General features: G+C 40.0%; 1 protein-coding gene across 2 annotated transcripts in view; it reads left to right on the forward strand.

The window, feature by feature from the left end:
• Window positions 1–552: 552 nt before the first annotated feature.
• Window positions 553–25,370, forward strand: part of EDNRA (endothelin receptor type A) — a 38,306-nt gene continuing 13,488 nt past the window's right edge. Inside the window, exons 1-3 of one of the 2 annotated variants that reach the window (XM_007055705.4) lie at window positions 553–778; window positions 3,911–4,390; window positions 21,010–21,137. In XM_007055705.4, coding sequence (XP_007055767.1) covers window positions 3,989–4,390; window positions 21,010–21,137 — 530 coding nt within the window. In that variant the 5' untranslated portion in view covers window positions 553–778; window positions 3,911–3,988. The remainder of the gene's footprint in view (window positions 779–3,910; window positions 4,391–21,009; window positions 21,138–25,370) is intronic. The other variant, XM_043545787.1, reaches the window with a different exon arrangement.

The raw sequence follows: 25,370 nt of genomic DNA on the forward strand, positions 1-25,370 counted from the left end.
TGACTTTTTTAATGTTTAGCCGTTGGAAATCGGGAGGAGGAGATATAGCAACATGTGACCACCAAGCTATCCATGGACCACAGTTTGGAGAATTCTGCCTCTGGGCAATCTGACTTTCTGGATTCAGGTTTTTTAACACTTTACAAATCATATTTTAGTCACTCTCTTGTAAAAGTCTTTTAATCATAACAAATGGGAAATTACAAAGCAAAGGTTATGGAAATCTTCAAGAGCCAATGTTTTCCCACTGTGCTTATCTGTCTTATGCCTCCTATTTCGCTCTTTTGTCCAGTGTTTCAATGGACTGTCTGGGCTTCTTTAGCAGAAAGCTACTGTAGTGGATTTCTATGATCTATTGCTTAAATGAACCCAGCATATTAGGTTAACTCCATTTCAGGGAGGAAATGGTTAAACAACTCACTATTCCCTTGTGCCCGGGAAGCAGCCTTTGTGTTTAACATTGGCAGGGTCTCAGTCTGGGCTGAAGGTTTGGAGGGGGGGGGGTTAAATGGGGGAGGGGACAGAAAGAGGGGACGTTCTGACATCTCTGTCTCTCTCTCTCTCTCTCTCTTGCTGATACAGCGGAGGTGGAGATTTCCAGTCCCACCCAGTCACATTGAGAAAGGATTTGGTAAGGCTTCCCCAGAAGAAGCCACACTGAGGAAATTCTCAGCAGCAGCCTGAACTACACTTGGAGTGAGTTTGCAGCCTTCTATGCACGGAATTGGGGGCAGAAGCAGCTGTATGGTCCCTGGATGAGAGCCAAGGGAGCTTCATGGTATGGTTTTAGCACTTATCCTTAACAATTCAGAAAGGGATTGGATGATGATGATAAAAGTGTGTGTTAGTTATAAGGAATCTTATTTTACCTTTGCAATAAATATTTTTTTAAAAAGTTTAAAATGTATAGAGCATAACAGATACCCAGTACTGAAGGGGAGTTGTGGATGGTAATGCTTTGCCACTTGCATTTTGGAATTGATCTTTTGACAGTGCTAGAAGGGAGGGTGTTTTCTTTTGTGTTGGAAGAAGGGAAAAGGGCAGATATCCCACAACCAACTACACTTTGTTTAGTGAGATCTAACTAGGAGAAAATTATTTTTTTCAGTACTTTTTATTGTAATTGCTTTGAAACTTCTGTCCTAGTTAAGTTTATTAGATTCCATTTTAAACCTCATGTGTCTTTTGGCCTTTTTAATTTAATGAATTAAATGTTTACAAATCTCAATAGTGTTTAATCAATTAAACAATTCATTTCAAACTGCCCGGTTTGGTTTTGAAAATCTTGACATGGGGACTGTCCTGGCTTTACTCTCCCTAGCAGGATATTTGTTGCTGGGAAGTTGGGAGTTTTATTCTCAGCGTCCCATGCTGGTTGTAAGAAATTTTGTGTACGATTGTGTTAGTAAAAAGAAAAGGAATACTCGTGGCACCTTAGAGACTAACCAATTTATTTGAGCATAAGCTTTCGTGCATCCGATGAAGTGAGCTGTAGTACTAAGTGTACTAAGGTGCCACAAGTACTCCTTTTCTTTTTGCGAATACAGACTAACACGGCTGCTACTCTGAAACCTGTCATTGTGTTAGTGACACACTGACGCCACATGCATATGGCCTGTAAATGCACAGAAATTCCTTAGCTATTCTCGATACTGAGATTACGTAAATACAATGGGCTATTATATTGTATTCTCACAGACAGCTAACACAAGTATTATTATATTGCATGCAGTGGGGTGCTTGTGCACTGCTCTTACACATCATACAGGCACTCTGAAAATACGCACATAGTAGTGGAGGATTTGTCAGTGACTCCATATCCTGGAATATGTATATCATGAATCCATGTTCTTGGAATTAGTATATGGGAATTTTTTTTATTTTTATTTTGCTACCTCTTCAGGAAAAGTTTCTTCTTGGGGTCTTGGGTATTCTGTACATCATTCATCATGTTGTTTGTATGACTACCATGTTGACATCACATTTATGTGGGATATAAGTAATATATCAAATTTGCACATAAAAAGTTCATAAATTGAGAAAGAGAAGGTTAGTGGCATGGTTTAAGCAAAGGACTAGGTATTAGAAAATCTGGATTCTCTACCTGGCTGTATCACTGATTTACTGTATGAACAGGACAAGACGCTGCAATTCTCAGTGACTTAGTTTTCCCCATTTGTAAAATTGTTGTTGTAAAATTATTATGAAGTGCGTTAGAATCCTAAAGTGAAAGCACTAAACCAGTGCAAAGTAGTGCTAGTGGTCCTGAGACACCAGTAGAACAAGCATTTTTAAAATAAACATCTTAGACAGATACCAGTTAGTTGGGTTTATGATCATATACATAGACTAAGATAGTGGGCCGGATTGTGATTTTAGCTACACCACTGAAGCAGGTCAGAATGTGTACCACTGAGGACAAACACAGGCATACTCTATGCAAAATACACGCATACAGACATTAGGGATGTGTATGCTCCTGTTACACACTCAAGACTCTTTACATACCACCTACTGGAATGGAAGAGCATAGTAGGCAGTAGCACTAAATATTTGTATTATGATAGTGCCCAAATGCCCGGTGTCAGTGACCTCTCGTTGCTTTCTGCTGTAAATTCTTCTCTGTTATTCTGTTTAATAATCCTTTAGGGAAAAATAGGAGGGGAATCTCCACATATACTGGAATTAATTAACTTAAAAGTACCTCTGCAACTCCTTCATTCAAGTTCTCCTAGTAATATTACGCAGCACTGGACTTTCAAATCTCCAGTTTGGCTCAGCACTGCCCTTGACTTTATCCTAGTTCACACAGAGATGTCTTGTGATAGTTTGACACACTGAGCTGAAGGGAAGGGGAAAAAATCTTTGGGGCTTGAGAGTGCGCACTAAACTTCACAAAAGAGAATCCCAGAGTGGTCTCTATGACCTGACGCATGATGCAGCATTACTAATATTGATGATAACCATCCTCCACTGCAGTAAATAGGCCACAGACTTTTCTGTTACTCAGGGTCACACTTGTGGTGGAAGAATGTCCTACTACTGATGTGCCCTTTAAAAGCAGCAGATTTCATGGTTATTTCTTGGGATGTCATGCCAAGTATTTAGTATGCAATATCTATCATGTTTGCTTTTTATACAATTATAATTAACTTATCTACCATTAACATCTGAACATGAGCTGCATTGGAATTCTGAAATATCCAGAATAAATTTCTACTAGCCTACTAGTATATGTAGCAGATTTAAAAGCATTAAGGGCCTGATCCAAAGCCTAATGAAGTCAATATGAGTCTCTCCATTTACTTCTGAGGGCTTTGGATCTGGCACTAAATGAACTACTTATTCATGAACTGGATTTGAAAATGATATATTTAGGGCTTTTAAATTTGAAAAGCCAGCTAATTATTATGGCAAAGAAAAATAGGTCTATAGCATCATTTTTGCAGTACACCAACAAATATTAAAACAAATAATAATAACAATACATTCTGGCCTTAAATAGAATTTATGAATTTAGGGTTGTGGCTTTGTTATTTAGCAGAACTCCAGCTATGGAAAAATTTAAATTTTCTTTTGATTAAAGTATCAGTAATGCTGCCAAGACACCCCATGCTGATTTACTCGACTGGGAAGCTTAAGTCTTGTGACAAAACTCTTATCCATCACTTGTTGTCTGGAATGCTTTATCCCTTATATAGACAAATACTCCTACACACTTTTGTGATATGGCAGGATTTCTTTAGCACTACCCCTCAGATGCCATGGGGATTTTCTGTCTCATTTTGTAATCTATTATTCAAGATAGCTTAACTAGTATAAAAAACAAGCTGAACAAGCACTTCTTTTGAAATGAGAAATAAGATAATTGTTAATCTGTGTTTTGTTTATGTTTTGTTTCTCCATATAGGTGAAGAAGTGAGAAGGATCACACTGAAATATTGAAAGAACTATTTCATTGAATGTGCCTGCTATTCAAGACTTTAGCATGGAAACCTTTTGTTTAAGAGTCTCCTTGCTACTGCTTGTCACTGGATGTGTCCTCAGCGACAGTTCTGACAGATATTACACCAATCTGAGTGATTCTGGAAACTATTTGACCACGTACTCTGGAATAGAGCCCAGCTTACTCCTTACTACTAGCCGACCCATGGTACCCAACAAAACAAACTATTGCTCCCAACGGACTAAAATTGTTGACACTTTCAAATACGTTAACACAGTGATAGCTTGTATTATTTTCATCGTTGGATTGGTTGGGAATGCAACTTTGCTGAGGATCATTTACCAGAACAAGTGTATGAGGAATGGCCCCAATGCGCTGATAGCTAGCCTGGCACTAGGAGATCTTATCTATATTGTCATTGATATTCCTATCAATGTATATAAGGTAGGAAGCAGCAACGGGTACACTTTAACTGCTGTTCTTTAACAGGGTGACAACGTATCAGTGTGTTTGTTTCTAATTACTGCTTTTCTATTTATTAATTATAAAGGAAAGGGAAATGTAACTCAGTCTATGTTCAAAAGCAAACGTCAAGACATCATTTTTAGGTTTTGGATGGTGTCCTTCAGACAACTAGCTGAGGACAGAATTAAACAAATGAAGAGAGCAGCTTTTGAAAAGACAGCTGTTCTCTTTATGGATCAGATTGATAGCTACCATTTGGGGAACATATCCTAGTCTTCCTTTGTTTATACAGAAAATATTTCCCATGATTTACACAGTCTTTATGTGATGATTTATTAGCCCTTCCAGAATGTCAATAGAGTTGAGTGGTAGGCCTTGAATTTAACATTCAGTCATGGCAGAGGCTCAAATCAGTTTATGATTGTTAAGGCCACTTATACATCAGAATCGTGTTTAAGTACTGTTTGGCAGCTGGATTTGTCAAAATACATGAAGGATTATAAACAATTCTTTTAAATGTAACTAAATTACGCAGTGCAGCCTTGATTTAATATATAATAAGCAAACCCATAAAAGGCTTCTTTTTATATTGAATTGCACATTTACTGGCCCAAATTTGACCATAAACTTGCATGGTTATATCATATGATTATATTGGGCCCAAAGAGGTCTAGACTTCACTGATATATGCTGTGGGTTGGAAGGACAGAACTACAATTAGAAATAGATTTTAAAAGACACATTTTTTTTTAATTAAGCAAAAGACTCCTGTGGGACCTAATATAGCTGCTGTTGATGTGAATAAGAACAGGATTGTACCTTGGTTATTTTCATGGGGATCAAAATATTTGGCTGATCTTGAAACTTGCCTGAATGTGTTTTAGAAACCCTTGAAATATGTTTGTAAAGTTTTTCTCACTTTAGCCTTGTGAGTCTGGAAAGCAAACACACTGCTGAGATTATTATGACTATTCTCTCCCTAGGACCTCAAACAAGGCATAATATTATAAAATAGTGGCTTTCAACCTTTTTTTCATTTGTGAACCCCTAAAAACTTTTGAATGGAAGTGTGGGCCCCTTTGGAAATCTTAGACATAGCCTGCAGACCCCCAGGGGTCTGCTGACCACAGGTTGAAAACCACTGTTCTATGATAACAACAACCTTTCACGGACCTCTTAGAAATAGTCTGTGAACCCCCAACTGTCCATAAACCATAGGTTGAAAACCACTGTTATAAAATAAACAATTTAACCTCCAAAGATTTTTGGCAAATTTCTGATTTTGTTCACACTCACATATATATCTTTTTTCATTAATAAAATATATAGTAAATGTTTGCCTATTAGGGCTTAAAAATGGGTTTTAAAATAAAAAGAAAATAGCTCAGATTTTGAAAATCTCTCTCTCTAGAAATGTATACTATGAATTATAATTAGGGGCAGAACTATAATACAGTTGTACATACCACAAGGCTATAAGAAATTCTACTTTGTTTTTTTATAAAACTAATCAAATATATGTATATATGTATGAAATAAGACACGGGCCTGTTTCTGATCTCACTTACACTGGTATAGATTAGAGGTTATTAAGTTAATAGCATTACCCTGGTTTTAAACCAGTGAGATCAGAATCAAGCCAAAGCTGTGGTCATAAAAATACATGTGTTGTATTAGAAGCTGGTAGCAACTACAGTGGATGAAAATTTTCCATTAAAATTGTTTTTCAATGGAAAGTGCAAATTCTGAAAAATCGAAATCTTCTGTGGCAAAATTTTAACTTTTCCAAAAATGTTCAATTTTCCATTGGGAAAATCAAAATGAAATATTTTGTTTCAGGCTGAGCTGACCCAAATCAAAATATTTTAGCTTATCGAATAGACTCTAAAGGTTTAGATTTGGGTCAGTTTGACATTAATATACATCTGCCTGAGCTGCTTTAGTGCCTTATGGGAGATGTAATTCAGGTGCCTCATGCTCCCATTCTTCTCCATGGGCTGGACTACATCCTATATGATCTCTAGTCTTTCTCTGGTTGAACTGCCATGGTGCATCTTGGAATATTTTCTATGTTCTGCTTTTGCCTGAGATGGAATTTTACTGGAAAGTTTCAGCAGAAGTGGTACAGGTGTTTTGAGAATGAGTTTAGAGGTAATTTTGATAATATTAAAAATTTTCCTCAAGCTATTTTTTATAGAGCTCTAGCGCCTCCTTGACTTAGAGCATGAACTTGAAATTTGGGAGGAGGATAGTCCTGGATCAGAGGACATTTTGCCGGTTTTATGAAAATCGATTGAAATGTAGTCAAGCTACAGGTTAGAGAAAGTTGTCGTTTTTAGAGGCATCGTAGAACCTGTTAGAGATTTGTTCATTAACTTTCTAAATATTCCATTATTGTGTGCAGTGTAGGTGTAGCCATGTCAGTTCCAGGATATTGGAGGGACAAGGTGGGTGAGGTAATATCTTTTTTTGGACCAACTTCTGTTGGTGAGAGAGACTAGCTTTCGAGCCACACAGAGCTCCTCTTCAGACCTGAGATGAGCTCTCTCTGGCTCGAAAGCCTGTCTCTCTCACCAACAGAAGTTGGTCCAATAAAAGATATTACCCGCCCTATATCTCTGAATATTCCACTGGCACTATGCATGCTTGCTGGCCCTGCTGTATCTCATGCATCATTCTAAAGCAGCCACACAGAATACAAACAAAATGGCCCTTGCTCACCCTATCAAAATACCCTTTTGGCACTGTGGAAAAAATAGTATATAATCATGTAATTAAAGACTGTAGTTGAAATCCTGGCCCCACTGAAGTCAGTGGGAGTTTTGCTATTTACTTTTCTGGAGCTAGGATTTCAACCAGTGTTCAATTCATACACACAGGGAGCAGAATTAAAGTTGCATTAAAGTAAATTCTCCTACTTCTTAATTTTTGAATGCTTGACTTTGCAACCTGAATAAGTTTTTGAAATATAATATATTATATATTTCTATCCCTGAAGTGTACTGTCAGTTGGCTGAGAAGCTTTTATTAGAACTGAGCACCTTGGCAATTCCCCTAACAAATGTTAATGTTATTATAGTACATTTTTAATATAAACCATTCCATGACTTAAAAAACACATGGTGATATTACTAGTTAAAGGAAGAGTTGTTTTTAAATAGTAACTACTTCTAAAAATAATGTTCTACTTTATAATTTAGTTTAAAATACGCTCTGTCTTTAGGACATACAGGAATCCTAAAATCCACAGCAGCATTTAACTGCATTCTGACAGCTGCAACTCATGGCATCTTCTTTGGGACCTGCTGAAAATATTATTGGAACTTGGAAATGGATGTGACTGGTTTTTAATGAAAAATCAGAATTCAGAGAAACAAAGTTTGCTTTCTTCCTCGTGGGTCAAACACCAGTTTAAAGGTTTTCTGCACTCAGTTTTGATCTAAATTTTAAGCGTCTATATTTCAGAAGTCAGCTTCATGCTGAGCCATATAAACTTCAGCAAAGCCAGACCAGTTTGACTTGGAGGCACCAGAACGGTTTTCTGCTGTAGATAGTATTAATTGTTTCCATTACAAATTAATATAACACAATTGTTTATGTATAAATGATTTCAAATGTTTTGTAAGTTATAGATCCCGCACTGTTTAGTCAGACAAACTTTCCTGGACATCAGAGTGCAAACATTTATCTAGATAATAAGACTTCCACAGTTAGGTAACAGGATAAAAATATATAAGAGATAGAAATTTTCATGATTCAAGACATAAACCATACACTAACTGACTGGGCCTAAGAATAAGCTTCCTCTATGGGCAGGTTATTTCATTATTGTTTGCTGTATCAAAATCTGTTTCTTTTGTGTTTCTTTGCATTTATAAGGTATATGATATCATGAAAATATAAATTAACCTAAATGTATTATAGTCATAAAATGTAAATTTCAAATACAGCAAATTTACTAATTGCCAGTCACACACAATCATAAAAAGTGAAGAATATATTCAGAACTTGGGTATATTTTTCCATAAACCTAATCAAAATGCCAGAAAGTGGTTTCCAGGAAATAAATTATGGGATTTACTCTCACAATCTGAACCTTTATCTCTTCTTGAAGAGTCTACCACTATATTACCAATTGAGATCCTTCCTGTAATTCGCAGTTTGAACTAACTAAATTTGAAGCAATACTGCAAACAGACATAGTGGAGCCATATATCAGCTAAGGATCTGGTCCTTTATATTTAAGTTATTTTCTAAACCTGCCTTGTCAGGAAGATGGACTCAAATATCTTCTAGGACTTTTTTGTCTCCAACTACTATTACCCTATAACCTCTTTTCCTCATGACTGCTTCTCCCTAAGGATTTACAAAAATGTTCTAGACATTAGCAATATTCACTAATTTGCCTGAGCCATAACAGACTGAAACACTGGTCTTAAGACAACTTTTAGTTTTGTTTTTAATCAAATTTCTATTGTGTTTACACTGATTGGGCCCAAATCTCCCTGCAAAGGGATCCCTTCCCGATGCCTACAAGTCCATGAGAGTTACTTGAATCCAGCAAGGGAATAAAAAAAACCTATCACTATTTTTTGTAAAAAATTGCTGGAGCAGTGAACATAACATGTAAAATATGGCAAAGTGTTCAGGACTGAGTAATATTTGATGGGGGTTGAAATAGGATTTCATAAATATTTATGATTAAAACATAAATTAAATAGTCTAATGCAACCTAGCTTCCCTGGAAAGCATTAAGTTACAATTTTAACATGAGCTCACCTTCCACCTTGTGTGTGTTTTTAATGTATACTTAAAACAAAGATCTAATCATTCAAATCTAACCTAGGAAATAAGGTTGATGTATGACTCCTTGCCTTACATTTAATAGTTTTAACTCTCTGGACCATTAGGTTACATACAAATAACTGAGGCCAAACTGGCCCCTTCTGTACCTTTCTTCTTTAAATCTGATTAACAGGGTATTTTTCATATTCATTTCATTGGTGGTGAAGTCAATGACCCCAATCCAGAGAGCTGATATATATCTCCAGTGCTCAAGCTGAACAAAAGGGTGTTATCTTTTATGGACTGAGGTTTTCTGTTGGTAGGTTCATATCCTAGTCACACCAGCATCCAAACCTCAGCGGTTCGTGTAGAGTAGCATTAGGCGGAGTATTGTGAATGGCACGCCTCTGGTAAATAGCATGTGACCAGCCTGTGGTAAATAGCATGAAATCTCTGCCTTTTTCTTTCTGCTGAACGAAGTCTTATGTTGCAGCACTCCTAGTCATTAGCATTTTTGGGCAGCGAAAAGTCTGAATGTGGGGTGAGGAGCTAACCCAACCTATCCCTACCTCCTGCACAAGGATTTAATTAAAAGTCACAATGTTTAACAGTTTGGTACACTTAGCTGGGTTTCTTTTTACCATCACAATTAATATGGATAATAATGAAACAAAATGGACCCGATCCTATCGTCCTTCTAAGCAAGTAGCATCCACTGAAGTCTAAAGCACTTGCATGTGCAAAAGGGGTGTAGGACCAAGCCCACTGCAAATATAAATCTAAACCCCACCATCCATACTCGGGTGAGAAACTCCAATTTAAAGCAGGATTCCGCCCATGTGCAATACATGTTTTCCATTAAGTATTAGCTCCTTCAAGGGTAGATTGCATACAGATTGCATCTGAACTTCCACTCTGTTCAGATCAGTGATTTTAAGAAGTAGTGGCTTGGTACCTGCAAGTTACGCAGAACTCAGTACATTAATGGTAAGAATGTTCCTGAGTCTGAGTGTCTGGGAGAGGAGGGGCAAAATGAGTCTTCCCTTCCTGATGCCCACATGCAATGGCCGGGTACAAAAGCAGTCCTAGAGGATACAGGAATTGCTCCATCCTAACGTACCTGGTGGCACAAATCACCCCAAATGGGGTCAACAGGGGCGAGGAAGAGACAGAAACAAGGACCTGTCTTCCCCATTTGCACTGTGGAAGCAGATTATAGCAACCTAAAAGAAAGTACAACATGTACCCTTGCACTGCACTCCAAAGAGCTAGGGGAAGAGATTTTGCCTCCTGCAGTACAATCCCTACCAGAGCTCCCCCTGTGGTGGTGCAGAGCTGCATCACCTCTTACTCACAGCTGTACCTAGTAGGCAGTATTGAGACCCCTTGAGAGGTAACTTCTCCTCAACCAGCACATAACCAATTCCTCCCTGCCCTTCCTTCTAATATATGGTGTCTGTGGATCTGTAGTGCATTGATCACTGTAGTAGCTAGGTGCCCTAGGTATAACAAGAATGTTTTAGAATGTTCTCTCTGTTCCTTCTTCAATCAGCTGAAATAGACAGATAACAAGGGAGTGTTCTGATTGCGCATATCCAGGGTTCAGGAGTTCTGCAGTAGTTCCTTAGCAATACTGTCACTCTCCTTTAGCAACATACAAAAGGCAACACAATTGGAAATAAAATAAAAGAGGCACTTTGCCCAGGGATTGGGAAAAAAATCTTTTCAACAAACCACCATGCACACAAGCATACCTAACAGATAATTCCTCTGAAGAAGAGCAGCACAGCTTGAAGTACAGTACACCTCAAAAGAAGAGGACGTTTGCCAACACCACAGACCAAATAAAAAGAGCAACTAATCATACTGTGTAAACAATAAAAATACCACAAGGGAGATGTCTAGAATTGTAAGGAATGATTTACCACTACGCAGACTTTGTAAAATAATAGTACAAGAATTTTAAAGACAAACTCAAAAACTTTTACCTGCTGTTTGCTTCAGAACCAGGCATTCGTTATCTGAGCTTTCAGCATCTCTGTGAAATGTAACCCTTCTGCTTCACAGTAAGGTCTGTACAGCCCCATCCATAGTTACATCTCACTGCCTCAGTGGGAAGAAAAAGAACTAGGAATCCAAGGATATTATTGCCAGAGGCCCTGTTGCTCACTCCCACCTCTGCTGAGCAGGACAAAGGGGAGTAAAAGCTGCAGAAAAAACTGTGATGGGACAGTGCAGAGGGGAGAAAATGAAATGGCCTTGCTGATACTCCCTACCTCTCCACAGGACCGTTCACCCCTCACAAAAAAATTGCATTGCCCATTGTCCTCGCAGAAAATCAAATAGGAGGGAGGAGCAAAACTAACAATATGCTCCCCACAAAGAACTGCAATATGCACTGTGGAGAGTTAGTGTTGTTTGAAGCTCCATGCTTTCTGATTCCCTATAACGGGGGTTCTCAACCTTTCTCTTTCTGAGGCCCCCATCAACATGCTATGAAAACTCCACAGTCCACCTGTGCCACAATGACTCATTTTCTGCATATAAAAGCCATGGCTGGCTATAGAGGGTAGCAAGCAGGGAAATGGCCTGGGGCCCCACTCTACAGGAGTCCTGGCAAAGCTACATTGCTCAGACTTCAGCTTCAGCCCCGGGGGGTGGGACTCAGAGCCCCGGGCCTCAGTCCCATGTGATGGGGCTTCAGCTTTCTGCCCTGGGCCCCAGCAAGTCTAACATTGGCCCTGCTTGGTGGCCCCCCTGAAACCTGCTCAGGGCCCCCCAGGGGTCCCTGGACTCCTGGTTGAGAATGACTGACCTATAAAACATAAGGGGAGACAACCAGTGATAGCATACTGGCCAGAAGTGCCTGGTGGAGGACCAGAGAGACATGTAGAGGGAGTCCCAACACATAGCTGGCTGGGTATCTGCAATATTGAGGCTTGGGATAGCTTGGGTCCCAGACTAACTCCCTGTCTCTCGTCCATACTCCAACACTAACCTCACCAGGTGGAGGGTACACCAGGACTGTGGCTCTTGAAGAGCTAAAGATATTTTATATTAGTTTGTCCCCTTCCATCCAGTTTTGGGCAAGAGAGAAATAAGGGCCAAAATCATCTTCTTGTACTATACAAACAGCAGAGTTGCAAGCAAAAAATGCACATTGCTCTGCTTCAGGTTGCATGGTTCATTTCAAGGGTTTTGAGACTTTTTCAAAATGAGGGCCATATTAGCAAGTTGCAACAAGCAGATTGCAGTCCCAGAAGTACAGCCATTGGAGAATACAATGCCTAAAAAAGCTCCATCTAGATATCTTCACTAAGGGGCAAATCCAGCCCCACCTCCACAACAACAAAGGGTCCTTTGGCCAAGGAACCTATGCAATTCTACTGCATAAGGGGAAAGTGTGCTACATAAAAAGCACACACCCTCTGTTAAACAGAGCTCAGCTTCAAGAGAGCACGAGGTCATGCTGCCAGGTCCAGGTTGGCATGCTCTGAAAAATGGCATCCTCCATGTGATGTAACCTTATATGTACCATGTGTATGAGGTCACACCGGCAGGGGAGGGCCCACGCCGTTCCTAGAAATACTGGAATGGCTGGTTTTCTGGGGACGTGGCAGTGGCCACCTGCACCTACAGAGCAGCTCAGAGCCATTTCACATCGAGTATCCAATGCAGCCCATGTACTTGTCTCTAGGTTCAAGATTTTCCTATGTGAATATGTACTGTTGTGTACACATGTAGGAGGACTATAACATTCTGTCTCTTAGATTGTAAGTTGCTTGGGACCTAGATTAGGTGCCTGGGTCTTTATCTGTGTTTCGTACAGCAGCTAGCACACTAATGGTGCTTAACAAATAGCAAGAACAGCAAAGTAAAACCAACCGGGTGACATTTAAAAATCATTCCAGTGGAATGTTCTCAACGCTTCTTCCTTGTTTGCGTCAATTCTCCAAAATCTGGGTGGAGAGGCTGTTGTAAGAAGAGAGGGGGATACTCTGGAAGTTGTGGCTGGTTGGTCAATTTTTCTGAATACCAAGAGTAGAACCTTGACATCCCAGTTTCTGATTTCAGTGTAAAAATATGTTGTTGACGACACTCTGTTCTCTCAAAGGAATTGCACCATCGATTGATTTTACAGACTACCCTGTGGCTGTGAAATGCACAAGGGGAAAACATGTTTCTTTTGGGAACTCTCCTGTCCTGAAACCTTGGAAACTTTACTAATGGTATTGCAAAAGCAGAATCCATTTGATGGTGGGTCTTAAAACTTAGGTCGACATAGCTATGGCAATCAAGGGTAAAAAAATCCACACCCCTCAGTGGTGTAGCTGTGCCATCATAACCACAGTGTAAACTCACCTATGGCAATGAAAGAATTCTTCCATTGACCTAGCTACCATCGCTCAGGGAGGTGTGGTTCCAACAGTGACCCCTTCTGTTGCTGTAGGCTGTGTCTACACTAGTGGGTTATGCTGGCATAGCTGTGGTGCTGTAGATGTGTCCCAATAGTTCCTGTGCTGGAGATGTGGCCTGTATTATGGAGTGTCAGAATCCCCGGAGAGATACTGAGCCTGATTCTCCACTGTCTTGTTCCTTTGAGTGCCATTTTGATTAGGTAGCATTACACATCCACTGTGCGCAGACTATATAACATGCAAGGCAGTGGAAGATCAGGCTCAGTGGGTCTGATTTTTATCTCATGCCCATGTAAATCAGAAGTAACTCCATTAAAATCAATGGGTCCAAAAGTCCCATGCAAAGGATATGAGTAATTCGTACTGAAGTTTTTAGGAGTTACTTGTACCCTAATGGGAAAATAGAGGGCATTGGACTTGCAGTGGTGTAAAACTAATGCAAGTGCTAGCAGGATCAGACCTACTGATTCTAAAGATATTTGAAGAGGAAAAATCTGACACCTTATCCAAAGGAAAGCAATGAATGCATAAGCAGGGCTGAATAATAATGGAAACTACCCACCAAAATAATTGCAAAATTCATCTGAAAAATGAAATAAATTAATTCTGATTCCAGTGATTTTTATTAAAATCAACTTAAAAGGGATGTATAATGATTCAGTACTAGTGTTATTCAGTTAAAGAAAAAATAGAAAGGACAAAACAAAAGGAATAAAATACTTTTCATCTTGCGAAAGGAGAGATTCCTGGGGTGTCAGGAGGAAGTGTACATGCTGCAACTATGACAGGGTCTCACTGTGAAAACCAGTGACTAAATGAACCTTTTTCAAGTACAAGACTTTTCTTTTTGATGCCAATATTTTCTTTGTAGTAGCAGAGTTTCAGATAGTCACTACAAAGTGCACATTCGTTTCCATTGTTTGAAATATGCTGGGGCCATATACAGTGCAAATAAAAGAACAACTGACTTTCTTTCTACTAACTCTTAAGTGTTAACTATAACGGTAAATAAATGTTTGGATGGCTAAGGGGATTGATAACAGCATGCAAAGCCTTTCCCCTTGACAGTGCCACTTCAAATCCTACCTTCCAATAGTTATTTGGCCCAGATCCAAACACTGAGCGTCTGGAATCAAAACCTAGATCTGAATTTTGCAGCTGAAGCCATGTCTCCATAACTGGCTGGGCAATTATCTTGTGGGGCACTGGAAATCGAAATCTTACAGATTAGGCCCTTCCATCTCTAGCAGCTGTTCTGTGGCCTCTGAAATGAATCGAAGGCCTCAGCCAAGAGAAGAGTTATTGAAAAAAACCAAATATACACCTGGCAAATATTTGTTGGAGTACTGCCAGTCCATATAGAATAGATTCTTGCTGGCTGTAGTAAAGTGGTCATCAAGAAGTTAACTGGGCTACTCAGAGTATAATGAGTGGGAGCCAGACTCCACTCCTCCCTGTTTAATAGATGGGAGTGTAGGTAGAGTGTATTTCTTGTGCACATAATGATCCCTTTACAAAACTGGGACTTGTAGTTTGTTAAATATATTCTGTAAGTTCAGCTGGAATCAGAGGAACTGATCAATAACTTGCTAGTGAAACTTCATCCTATCATTCATTATTCTTTACAATGGTTCAAGCACAAATCCTAGTTAGGATATCAGCAGTTGGTACATAGAGTGTATGTTTTCATCAAAGTGGGAAACCATTGGAAAGATGACAGCATTTTGTCTGCTGTGGTTTGGTTAAATACCAGTATGCTGCTTTACAGATCACACCTGAAAGTGCTGAGCATTTCCTGGGGAAGGTGAAGTGCTCAGCACCCTGTAGAATCATGCCTTTAGTATAATAGCAAGTGAAACCAAACTTATATTCTAACCTCTCCAGAAGTAGGGGGTACTGAGACCTGAGTCTGGGGCCCTCTCTCTCTCTAGGATTTATATATTTTATATACAGTTAAAGGAACAAAATATTCCTGTTAAAACTATACATATCGAATGATGCCTCTTACCATTCGACTTGCAGTTACACGATCAACTTCCTTCAGATGTGAAGGATTTGGATTTATACAGAAACATGTCATTGGCCTTAAACAATGTAAACGTTCGAATGGGCTGAAAGGTATGAACTATCAAAATATCTCTCAAAATCTGAGTAATCCAATTAGAACATGGAGGTGGGCCTGAAATGAAGGAAAGCAGATGCTCCACACACAGACACTGATTTTTTTCAAATGTTTGAAGGGGTACTTTAAAAAAAAAACTATTATGTGCCAAAAAGCATAAATAGAAGCAATTCAAGTATTCTGAGTGACTGTGGCAGATGGGTGTAAACTGGGGCAAAATTTCAATGGGCCAGATCAGAACTTATCCTTAAAGGACAGGATGAATACCTAAATGCTCAGTATTCAATGAATACTGAATATTTTGCTGTGTCATGCAAACTTTTCCCACTCAACAGCCAGTAGCTTTGACAACAACAAGCTGTGAAATTTAATTTAGAAATACTAGATAAGTAGCCTGTACTATAAGTAAGATTAAACCAGATGTAAATTTTGCTGACCCCATAGGAATATTTAATATATCATTTGTCGTATTCTGATTAAATAATTTTTAACAATTGGAACATATTAATAGAGAGAAAAAAAGTGTTTACCTTGGATGTCACAATGCAGAGCTATTACCAGTGTCTATTCTGTAATTCTGCTGCTGCAGAATTTGGTGCAGCATTCACCCACACATGCTGCAGAATTGTGCTCCAAAATTTAGGCTTTCATTTTTTTAGAAAAAAGGGTTCTAAGCCATATGGCTGCAAAGATAACTTTCAGAATATGAATTTACTATATGCCAAAGTAGTAGAGTCTATCCAAGTATGCAGACAGCCCGAAACAGAAACTGGGTGTTGACTCTGAAACCTAATGACATTGATTGTCAACATTATTAACTATTTTACTGCTTATTATGTTAGAAAAAGCATTCAGGTAATATGCTTATCCCAATATATTAAGCTGCCTCCTGCATTTCCCAGGCAGTAAAACTTCCAACTATCAAAACTTTGAGCTTCCCCCACCCACTTCCCATCCGGCTTCTAAAATGCAGTCAGGGCTGGCCTTACCTTGAGGTGAACTGAGGCGGCCGCCTCAGGTGCCAGACTGTGGGGGGCGCCACTAGGACCCAGAGTGTAGAAAATTGTGTCTGCTGCTGGTGCATATGTATTCTCCCTGCACTAGATGCACAGAGATGGTGGAGTGCTGTGCTGGAGGAAGGAGGCCACAAGAGACATAACAGGCAGGCAGGAGAAAAGGTGAGAGGGAATAACAAAAAGCAGCAGGAGCTGCAGGGAGAGAGAGGAGGGTGACCCTCTTATGTACTTCTCTAGCACCCCAGGAGCCTAGACTGATTAACACCATCTTCTCAGGAAGCTTCCTGTTTCCTGCTGCTTCCCGTTTCCTGCTGCTTCCCGTAAACAGGCAGTCAACTGCAGTAGTAGGAGTCAGTTAGGCCCTTAAGACACTGACATCTTCCCTCACACAGGCCCTGCTACCACCCTGCTTATTTGTCCCCTTCAACTGAGTGTTGAGAGCCACTATAGCTGACACAGAACAGCAGTCAAGAGTGAAAGAAGAAAACGCCCCGCTGGGGCAGCATTCAGAAAAAGAAAGCAAGCAAAGGAAGCTTTTCTATCTAAGCAGGAAGGAGCTCTCCTGAGATACATAGACACAAATGTTCATGGTGAGCCTTCTGGCCCCAGTGAGGATGTGAGTGGTGAGGAGATGCCTGATCTTCCAGTTAGTCAGAGTGCAGGTGACCTGGCAGCTACTGCAGCATCCATACCTCCATCTCAAATGGATGTAACCATGCACATTCCTGAAGAAAAGTGTAGATCAGAGACGACTGTGGTGGAGGCACAAGAAACAGCAGCTGCTGAGTTTAGTTCCTTAAGTCTAGATGATCCAGGACTGTGGACCTTCTTGAGCAGTAGCCTGAGGGACTTCCTTGTACTGCATGGGCAACAGCAAGTGAAAAATTTCATGTTCCCCAAAGACAATGAAAATAGAAGTTTCCATCCAACACATTACTGGTGTGAAATCCCCAATGGTGACAAAGTGTAGAGGCCGTGGCTTATGTACTCAAAATCTCAGAATGCTGCATGCTGTTTTTGTTGCAAACTCTTCCAGTCTAATGTTCCAGCCACATTGCATTTTATAGGAACAAAGGACTGGAAAAATCTGGCTAGAAATCTGGCATGCCATGAGGAGGCAGCAAATCACCAGAGAGCATTCCATAGGTGGAAAGAGCTTGAGATGAGACTAAGGTATGTTACCCATAACAGTGTTATAGTATAACAAAGGCTTGGTTAACACAGGCTTGGTTAACAAAGGCTTATCATAACACTGTTATGGTAAACTGATGCACAGAGCCGTGCAGTGACTTGCCAAGTTTGCACCGCAGTCAGGACAGAGCTGGGAATAGAACTAAGGAGTCATGATTCTCAGTCCTGTGCTCAAAACAGCTACATACACACCTTCTCTTTACGAACATTGATGGTCATCCACATCATATGTGGATTCCGGAATGTAATCTTGAAAAAAATGACAGTCCAAATTACTAACCAGATAATCAAGGTGGATAGAAGAATTGATGGCCTGGAAACCAAAGTGCATAGACAGAAGAGACAGATTTTCAAAATATCTCCAAAGATAAAAAGCTTTAGCAACAAAGTAGTGTAGTGGAGAGACGTTTGGAACTGGCTGAGAACAATAGGAATTGCCATACCAGATCAAACCCTGTTGTCCAGTTTATTCCAAGATTTTGTCATTCTTAAGCCAGATGCTTCAAAGGAAGGTGCAAGAAACCCCATAACAAACAATTATGCACTGATGAATGACCCAATTAATACCACAGAGTAATCATTTGTCTGGCCTCCAGTCAGGAAACAAGAGGACAGATGTTTATGGACTATCTGATTGTCAAAGCTCTGAATTAGACTTACCTGAGGAGCCAATCTCAGTATAAAAGCACTTCAGGAATAGATGCCTTTATGGTGTCCAGTAATAAACAATAAGGGTTGGAAAAAGTTCCCTGGCCTCTACAGTGACCAGAGTTCTGTTTGGGGCTCACGTGAGGAAAGATGCTGGCTGGGAAGTGTCCAAGATATTCTCTTTCCCCAGATTTCAGGCTGAAAATAAAAAGGAAGAGAGGGGGAAAAAAGAGAATTTGTGGAAATAAACTCAAGATTTTTGTAATCTAAAAACAAGCAAGCTCAAACTAGCACTCAGACGGTGGGCTGTTGTACAGATAGGCAGTATCAGTTTACAGGGATGAAGTCTCATTCTGCTACCATTTGTACCAATGTAATCAGAGTAATTCCACTGAGTTATAATGATGTAAAACTGGCATAAGAGAGAGCACAAAGAGATCCAAAGGCTCTGCTGGGAATTGGAGAGATTGGGATCTATTCCAATTCTACAAGCATGATCAGAAAAGATGTTATACAATTTTTTTCTCTGAGTGATTTTATCTTGAGAAGATCCTTGAGACATTATACCAAAGACCTCATCTGGTTGCTTTCTTAGTAGCAGAGTTAATATACAAGATTATTCTATGACTTTTAAGCCTACTGCAGCAGTGATGGAGTCTTGACCCACTGACACTCACTTTTCCTTTTGTATTCAAAAGGCAAAAGCACCGAGATTCCAGCTGATTCTTGTGTAGCTGTACAAGGGGAAAGGATGACTCCTTGCTCCCACCTTTCACCATTGTGCCCTGGATCAGTGGCAGCCGGAATATGACGTTCCACAAATTTTTGATTGGAAATGCCACAGTTGTATCTGTAGGCTATTACGTTGACATTTGAAAATAATATTCTGTGTGCTTAGCAGATATGTAGGAAATGTACACAGCAAAACCTAAATGTCATGAAACTCATGTGGTTTTGGATTTCATTATCAATTCTAATTTGGCACCAGTTCACACAGTGGTTGGCCAATGTTTAGAACAAGGCTTGTCTGATTTAAGGTTTTTGGTCAGACTGTGCCTGACTGGGTGCTTGTGTGCAGAGAGGAAGAAAAGCACAAGTGCAGGGACTAGTCTTTTCTGAGGTGAAACTTGGGGATATTCAAATCTCAGGGTTTAATTCAGCCATCCACAAAATTAAGATCTAGATCTGGATCTGAACTTCCTCAAATGTTCAGAGGATTAGGACCCATGGGGGCTGGTTGGGCCCATCATTGCTGTTAGTTAAGTTATGCACAATGAGAAACTCAGCATAGTCTCTACAACTCTCCAGAGTAACTGGGTATTACTTCCCACCTTCCCCTGAAACAAATGGAAGACATCTGTGATCACCACTTGCAGAGTGTCATACAAATACTCTGTGTTCCATGCCTTTAGTTAGTAAGTTCAGGTATAAATAAAAAAATGAACGTATTGTTATTATTCTGTACTTCCTTCAAAAAATGCTGTTATGCAGACTTCAGGACATTGACAGAATCTCATCCCAGGCTCAGATGCATTGTATTTCAATTTTATATATAAGGCTTTGAGTTATATAACCTATTTCATAGATGTGAAAAAACTGTAATACAAGGAGCAAAGCTTTGCAAGCATCTTTACTTGTTCAAAGCATAAATGACAGCTGGGATGGAGATTACTGTTGGTTCCCTAATTGTGCACAAGAATCAATTTATTCACATTTGTTATGTTGATACATCCTAGGGGAGAGAACTGTTAGACCAAACTGCAGCCACTCATGCATATACTCACTTAAAACTGCCTCTCTATTGTCACCTACCGCAGCCACCTGGGGGATGCCTGCCCTTTAAAATATAACATGATACAAATTGTATACATGTAATAATGATCTTTCCACAGGTTTCATAATCCAACATCCAAAACTGTCACAAGTTCCAGTGGTAAATTTACAATGATAAGAATCTGTTTGTGTGCAACAATGAGAATTAGGCTCTTAAGTGTCCCATTATGAGGTGTGAGTCATGCCTTGAATGCTAGACTCTGGGCCAAATTCAGCCCTGATGAAAGCAGACACATGGGGTTTGCTCCAGTTTATGCCAGGGTAGGGCTGAATTTGATTTTCTGTGCGCATAACAGTGTCTGAAGCATTTTAGGAAAGGATCCTTTAACAGTGAAACTGTTACTACCTCAGTTGGAGAGGATCAATACATCCTCCCACTGCTTATGTTTAAACACTCTCCTTAATTCCTCCATGTTTCTACGGCAGCAGAATTACCTCCCACTTTCATTCATTACCAAGAGAATTGCTTAAACATGTAGAATTTTGGGCTATCAGGGCTGGATCCGAAGATAGGTCATGATTACAGGTTGTTACATATTCACTGTCTACGTTATCATTTCTGATTATCTTATGTCCTTTCTTTAGCTTCATGCTCAGCGGTGGCCATTTGCGGATTCTGATTTCGGGCTGTTTCTTTGCAAATTCCTCCCCTTTATACAGAAGGCATCAGTGGGCATCACAGTCCTCAATCTCTGTGCCCTTAGTGTGGACAGGTATAGTATCTCTCATCCTTTTGTTGGACACTGTTCTTTGAGACCTCTCACTTGTGCTTGTTCTAAAACTGAGAGCCGTGAATGGTGTGGTTATACCACAGGTATAAGTGCATACCTTAACAATACGTCTTGTTCATATTCTCAAAAACATATAGGATTCAGTTTTACTGTTAAGATTCGTTGTGTGGCAATTTTTCGTCTATTTTGTATGTATGTACTAAAATCCCAATTTTTCCTCACTCAAAGGACAAATAGCTTTCTAGGCGCAAGTCATTGTGGGCAATGATCTAAAAGCACAGCACGGGCCAGAGAATCCCTGTGTTCTAATCCTGGCTTGCGCTTACTTCCTTTGTAGCCATGGACAAATCACTCATGCCCAGATTTTCAAACCTGGGTGCCTAAGGTCAAGAACCTAAATCCATTTGTAGGTCCCTAAATAAAAGTGTCCTTATTTTTAGGGGTGCACTCAAAAAGCATCCAGTGCTCCTACTGATGTCAGTAGATGTCCAATTGACTTAAATAAAGTGGACCTGGTTTTCAAAAGTGTTGAAGTCAGTGGGAGATCTAAGTGCATCTCTGAAACTCAGGTCACTTTTATGTAAGTATTTAACTTTAAACACCCTCATTTGAAAATTTTGAAAACTGACTCTCTGGGGCAGTTCCTGATTTCACTGGGGTTAATCGAGATTTACTCTGGTGCAACTGAAATTTGAATCGGACCCTACATATCTGTTTGCCCCCAACATATTCCCTGAAAATATTTACTGTAGTAGCGTGAGATGCTAAATAATGTATCCTTAGCAAAGCATATAAAATGGGGATAACAATACCCTTGTGAGGAATGTTAAGTGTTGAGAACTAACACAATACTGATTCTAATCCCACACTAGCTTTATACTTCAATGGAAATAGCATAGGGTTGTTTTGGTGATTAATTAGTTAATGTTTGTAAAGTATTATATATGTGATAATTGACTATAATAGAGTTACTCCCAATTTACTGTAGTATTAGTGAGAGTAGCATAGGGCCCAGTGGGATCGCACTGCTCAGAATGTATCCCATAAACTATACATTCCACATACGTTGTTGATATAGGATCTGTTCCTTAGAGCACTCTCTCACGATCTCACATTTCTACTTCAAAGTTTTACACTGAGGCAAATATCATTCCCACATCTTTTGGGAGATAAAATTATTTTTCCAGTGCTCAGACCCAAAACTTGATGGAGTTTTAAGTTTTTCAGTTTTGGGGTGCAGTTAAAGAAATATGAGGTAATAGCGCAATGTTATGTTCCATTTCAGATACAGATACTACTAAGTTACCCATGCTAATTGTGGATTATATAAATTTTTTAATTGTGCATCTTGTTTTCCATGGTGCAAAACTAAGCCAACATAGTTTTTGGAAGTGCTGCTTTGAGCTTGGCATCATTGCATTAACACATCATTTCTTATATTTGTGGACAAATTGTGTATCAAAGTTATCAACATTTTCAACTAGAACTTGAGGAAGTAAAGCAGAGAACAAAATAAGGAAACCTTTACATAAGTAAAGGTTTCATTTGTTATTGCCAAATTAATTGGTCTTATTGTGCAAAGCACAGAAACATGGGTTGGGGGTAAAATAACCGTATTCATAAACATTATAACTATTATCATGTTAAAAGAAAAGGAGTACTTGTGGCACCTTAGAGACTAACAAATTTATTAGAGTATAAGCTTTCGTGAGCTACAGCTCACTTCATAAGTACAAACTAAAAAACCCAACCCTCCAATCTCCTTTGTCATATTAAAAGCCTTGTTAAAATACAAAATAAATCTGAGATCTTACTGGAAAAGAAGTCTGAACACTGATTCAAACTCCAGTGAAATTCTATCTAAAAGGGAAGTCAAGACAAAGCATTGCTGCTTTAACTACTACTTCTCTAGAGCAATAGGTAATTAAATATCTGAAAAAGTTATACATGCTCATTAATAAAACAGCTTTGTTTTATGCCTCAAGCCCCACAGTTGGTGTCAATTACACATACATCCTTGACTTCAAATGGCAGAACAATCAGAAAAACCCAGTGTTCCACATCTTTGGTCACTGTTGCTCCTCTAATCATCTTTTGTGGATGTTAACCCTGATTTAGGAACGATATGTTTGCTCCTTTTTGCAAGATTGTCCCTGCCTTTAACTACATCTGTCTATTATGAAACCCTACCCATTACCCAGGCCCACACAGAAACTGGCCTGCATGGATCATGAACTAAGGTTTAACTGTTTATACCCAGGGGGACAATACTGTTCATATGTGGAGAAGGTTTTTAGAGACTGACAGACAGTGCCACACCAGTCTTTTACCCTTCAAAGGAAACACACATTTGTTGCAATTCCCTGTCAGGCATTTTTAAATTCAGGTTCATGCTGATGGCTACAGTCTGAGTCTTTTCTAAACAGTGCCTGACTGTGACTAAGGCTATGTCTACAGTACTGCCTAATGTTGGGAAAACTTAGGTCACTCAGGGCTTTTTTTTCCCACTGAGTTTTTTACTCTTGCTCATGTCCCAGACAATGATTGTAAGGTGAAGGGTAAAGGTAAGGATCTCATCCTGTATGTGTAAGGTCTTATTTAGCCTTTGCTGCATACTGTACTGTGTGGAACACTAACTCCAGGTTATATGCTTTCATCTGGTAGCCAAGTTTTCAGTATCTATGCAGATGGGCACGATTATGCCAATAAACCACAGCACTGAGTGGTCACCATAAATATCCTCCTAGCCGGCTGCAGCTGAGCTGGCTTTTCTAGTGAGCAGTCATTGTGGTCTCTTCCCAAAAAAAACAGATCAATAGCAGAGAACCAATGTGGTTTAGTAGAGTTAGCACAGGATTGAAAGCAAGGGATTATTTCTATTCTAAATTTGATTGTGACAATAACTCGTTCTTTGTCCTTGGTCAAATCACTTCCCCTTTCTGCATTAGCTTCCCCTTCTGTAAAATGGGGATGGTAGTACTTAACTACAATAGGGTTGTTGTGATGATTACATAATGTTTGTTAACTTCTATATAAACAGGGAGGAGTGAGTAGGAGCAGATAGATGATTTTACCTCTGTATTCAGCATTGGTGAGACTTATACTGGAATACTGCATACAGTTCTGATGTCTACATTTCAAAAAATTGGAGAAGGTGCAGGAAAAATGCACAAAAATAATTCAGAGCTTCGGGGAAAAGCCTTCCACTGAGACACTTTAAAAACTCTGTCGGTTCAGTTTATCAAACAGAAAATTAAGACTGACTTGATTACAGTGTAGAAGTACCTCTGCCCGAAGAAAATACCGGATACTAAAGGGCTCTTTATTCTAGTGGAGAAAGGCATAAGAACCATTGGCTGGAAGATGAAGTGAGGCAAATTCCAATCAGAAATAAGGCACACATTTTTAACAGTGAGGGTGATTAACCATTGGAACAAACTGCCAAGGATAGTGGTGGATTCTCCAACTCCTGATGTCTTCAAATGAAGACGGAATGCTTTTTTGGAGCATATACTTTAGCCAAACACAAACTATTGGGCAAACTATCAATGCCGGGGTACCCAGCTAAGTTCCCTGTAAGCTGTGCGGCTGCACAGGTGTGCAGCAGCCTATGAAGTGCCACGCAGGCGCTCAGGGAACCCATCCAGTCAGGACCTACCACGGCCGGGGGAGGGGTGGCCCAAACCCAATCCCAGCCCGGACCTGCCGCGACTGGGGCGCCCCTTCCCCAGCCCCAATCCAGCTCCGGACCTGCCGTGGCTGGGGCGCCCCTCCCGTGGCCCCAACCCAGCCGTGGCTCAGACCTGACGTGGCCAGAGGAGGGGCGCCTATCCCCCCAACACCCACACTCCGAACCCCTTAGCCCCACCCCCACCCCATGAATTTTATTATGTGCACCAATATAAAGGTGATATAACAAAATTCATTCCACACATGTGGGAAAAATTAGAGGGAACACTGGTGCCTGGGTTATATTTAAAGGTCTGTTATATACAGAAGATCAGACTAGATCAGTGGGCAAACTTTTTGGCTCGAGGGCCACATCTGGGTATGGAAATTGTATGGCAGGCCATGAACGCTCACAAAATTGGGGCTTGGGGTGTGGGAGCGGGTCAGGTGTTCGGCTGGGGGTGCGGGCTCTGGGGTAGGGCCAAAAATGAGGAGTTCAGGGTGCGGGACGGGACTCTGGGCTGGGATACGGGTTGGGATGCGGAG

Source organism: Chelonia mydas, chromosome 4, assembly GCF_015237465.2.
Source record: "Chelonia mydas isolate rCheMyd1 chromosome 4, rCheMyd1.pri.v2, whole genome shotgun sequence".
In the NCBI taxonomy this organism is placed as follows: Eukaryota; Metazoa; Chordata; order Testudines; family Cheloniidae; genus Chelonia; species Chelonia mydas.